The sequence below is a fragment of the Macadamia integrifolia genome, chromosome 3 (assembly GCF_013358625.1).
Source record: "Macadamia integrifolia cultivar HAES 741 chromosome 3, SCU_Mint_v3, whole genome shotgun sequence".
NCBI classification, from domain to species: Eukaryota; Viridiplantae; Streptophyta; class Magnoliopsida; order Proteales; family Proteaceae; genus Macadamia; species Macadamia integrifolia.
Window position 1 is genome coordinate 8,093,478 of NC_056559.1, and position 3,772 is coordinate 8,097,249.

General features: G+C 35.5%; 1 protein-coding gene across 2 annotated transcripts in view; it reads right to left on the reverse strand.

Moving 5' to 3' along the window:
• Positions 1–807: 807 nt before the first annotated feature.
• The window catches only part of LOC122073053, a 15,557-nt gene continuing 12,592 nt past the window's right edge, over positions 808–3,772 (reverse strand). The window contains exons 7-9 of one of the 2 annotated variants that reach the window (XM_042637554.1): positions 2,527–2,574; positions 1,460–1,512; positions 1,232–1,391 (exon numbers count right to left, since the gene is read on the reverse strand). In XM_042637554.1, coding sequence (XP_042493488.1) covers positions 1,367–1,391; positions 1,460–1,512; positions 2,527–2,574 — 126 coding nt within the window. In that variant the 3' untranslated portion in view covers positions 1,232–1,366. Of the gene's footprint in view, positions 1,392–1,459; positions 1,513–2,526; positions 2,575–3,772 lie in introns of both variants that reach the window. The other variant, XM_042637553.1, reaches the window with a different exon arrangement.

Consider the following 3,772-nt stretch of genomic DNA (forward strand, 5'->3'; position numbering starts at 1 on the left):
AGATTTAATTACTCATTTGTTTGAATCAAAACATCAATCTCAAGCAGGGACGCAGAGAATGTTGTAGTTATCTATATTAAGTATTGTAACCAGCATAATTTGAGTGGAATGGTTTGGATTTTGGTTATGGCTAAAGATAATGATTCTCTTCATCATAGTTTGGTAATCAAAACCTAGCTATGTACAGAGTAAACAAGCAACCCCATAATGATTATCTTCATCATAGTTCGATAATCAAAACCTAGCTATGGCAGAGTAAACAAGCAACCCCCCCCCCCCCTTTTTGAAATTTGATACAATTATGTTAAACTTTTTTTTTTCCTGGCAAATATTCTGTTCCTAGTTTTAGTTGGGCAAATTACCCCTAGGCTTTGTAAGTCTTCCTATATCAATGCTTTGTGGCATAACTCAGGTGCACGTAAAAGATTGAGAAGAGAACAGAAGTAGACAAATTCACTTCAAGTGAATGTGACTGTTGAATTAGAGCACATATATAGGGTCAATATGTACTAAGAAAAATAACTTGTCAGCATTTTGAAAAATCAACGTCTCACAATACACATTTAGAGAAACACAGAAAAACGAATACAAAAAACAGAGCATTTAACACGGATGATGAAACACAGAAAACGGACAGAAAATCTTGCAGTGAAATAAAAACCCTAATTGTGCAGTGTGACCTTGGAAACCACCATCAATCACCTTTTCATAAGTTGGAATGCATCTGAAATGACTAGAAAAATACCATTATGGCAAGAACTTTTTATGTTGTAGGATACAAGAATAATGTAACTGAAACTAGTTCCATACCAAAAAATAAATCTGGAATTAGTCAAAATATTTATGGCAAGAACTTTTTTTTGTAGGATACAAGAGTAATGTAACTGAAACTAGTTCCATACCAAAAAAAAAAAAAAATCTGGAATTAGTCAAAATAAATGTAACCATTCTATCTCTAGGTAACTATTAATATTTGAACATGATTCAGGAAAAGCACTGCCCTACAGTGAGATGAGTTCCATTATATTGCACATTCTCCATGTGATGAATGACCTGACAACTTCCTAGTTCCTACAGAAAATTTGGTACCTTGTTGGCGAGTTCTTCATTGATCAGACCTACAGAACAGAGAAATTTCCCTTTCCCCCCTTCCCCCTTCTTTTACTTACATCACAAAGGGAGAAGATTCATACCCATTCAAAATTGGTTTCCTTTGGCAAAACCAAAGCAATTAGGCATTCTGATGGATTAGGTGAAATTGCAAGCATTGAACAAATGTCTGGTGAATACGGAAGAATGAAGAGCAGTCTTGCCCACAAGGATTTCCCTATTGGGATCTTGATCACTCCTGCACATTCCCTCTGCTTCAAGTATGATACAAAATCCTGAAACTGCATCATGAAATACAAAATTAAAAAAAAAAAAAATGTATTACAACTGAACAAAATAAAGGCATTACAGTTTCACTATGATGCTTGATGGAACACACCCACATACACATGTGCAGAGGACCTGCATGTGTATCATGTTCAAAGGATCAAAACCTACAGCATGATGAGAGAATTTTTTTACTATCCTTACAGTTCAAGTAAATGTACAAGATCAGCTGTTCAAGTTAATTGCCAGTCTAGTAAGTCCCTTAGGCCCTCTTTGGTATCATTTTTCTTTTTTATTTTTGTTCACAAAAATGGTTTTGGATGCATTTGGCATCATTTATGGAGCTTGTTTCGATTTAAAAAAAATTGGTAAAACACAAAAACCAAAAAGATATCAAGAGTCATTTATGTGTTTTAGCCAAAAATGATTTTCAGTTATTTTTGCACTGGACTTTAATGAACATGTGCTTAAAGGCTCAATATGGAGGGGAAAAGTAGTCATTTGCTTTGTAATTAGAAATCCATGCCCCTTACCCCCTCTTCTTCAATCCAAAGTGGAGAAAGAGAGTTATAAGAAGGATGGGTGAAGGGAATCTCTTCACCCATTTCTTTAAAAAACTATTTTACACATAGAGATACCAAACTATTTCTCACAAAAAATCATTTTTGTCAAGTAGTTACCAAACCATTTTTATGTTTTGATAAAAAATGGTTTTCATTTATGATTTTTGTTAAATAGATAAAAATAAAAAAGAAAAATGATACCAAAGAGGGCCTTAAATAGGCCCATCCAATCCTGGATCTGTATTCTTTACTGATATAAGTGGTAAGTTATAAGGTCACACTATGTTAGCCTGGGAATGGAAGGGACAGAACTTAGATGCAGCAGTTAAAATTTATAAACGACAACTATTTCTAATTGTCAAGGTAACACAGGTCAGAAATTGTTCTGCAAGTCTAGAACCACAGACCCAAGAAATTGACTAACTCACATGCAAACATGTGTGACAGACATGTCTGCACACATACATGCACTATAAATAAATTTTCTAGAAAATAATTAGTTAGGGAGGTCTAATTGCAAACACATATTAGATTGAAGAACCAAAGTTGATCACTTGAAAGTTCCACAGATGGGATTGTGACTTACGCCTTTGTGGTCACCAGTTGTAGATGGGAGCAATCGACAGACCTCTCTCTACATCAAAGTGAATTTTAGAGTTAACAGAATTTTGAAAGTAAACATTGTGCAATCATCACTAAACACAGGAAAGAAAAAATTGAAGGCAATTGGCGAAGTATCCAACGTAGAGTCTGAAATGCCATGTTCCATATATATAATAGTAACAGGACAGTGGTCACTGGTTACAACCAGGCAAAAAACACACCAATCATGATAGTCAACAAAAACATATTAGTTTGAACACTAAAAAGGAAAATCCTGATGACAAGAAAGATGCCAAATGGTTCATTCACATCCATGGAACTGATGGAAGAACAGGAAATATGACACATGATAGTACAGAAGGAAAGATGCAAAAGTCAAATACTATTTTATTAATATTAACACTCTACCCTAATTGGCACTCGCTTCATAGACTGGATGAGAATGTGAGAAAATGTTGCTCCCGGAATGATAGTTGTAAATCTATATCATGGACTATTGGTGATGTTAATAGGATGAATGGGAGAATTCTTGTGTGTCTTTAACTTATCACACAAGTCCTCTATTTACAATATAAAATCATGATAGGAGTACAAAACAAAAACTATAAGATAATTATAAGTATACCTTCCCTATCCAGCTGGCCCACTCTAATTAGGGTCAGTGGAGGGGGGAAACCCCAATGTGCCCCTGTGGCACACTTATCCTTATTCTAACAGGCGATTTCCAATTCAACTAGTCAGTGGTACCAATAAGGAATTTACACCAAGCAGCTTGTTGCCAACTCACTCTCAGATACAGCGCCATAAGTACCAGATATTGGACCTTCGAATTCCCGGATGCAGGGTTTATTGGTATAATTATTTCTGGGGTTTCCTGGAGCCCTATAACCTATAATACCAGAATACCAGATCATAGGTCAGGTAGGCTGCGTCTCCCAATTGCTGCACATTGCAACCATTCATTGTCGCTGCCCTATATCACCCTGATCCATCGCCGCACGTTGTAACTGTGATCCACTGCTCCCTGCATCTCCCCCTACCCTAGTTAACAATTCGGCCGAATAATTCGTGAATTAAATAAAAAATTCTGACCGAATCCAAATTAAAAATAAAATTCGGTAAAAAACGTGCTTTTTACTAATTTGATTTTAAAAAGCGAATAGTTCGGGCCGAATCGAATTAAACTGAATTATTCGGTCCACTTAAACAGTATTAAAAAAAAAAAACAA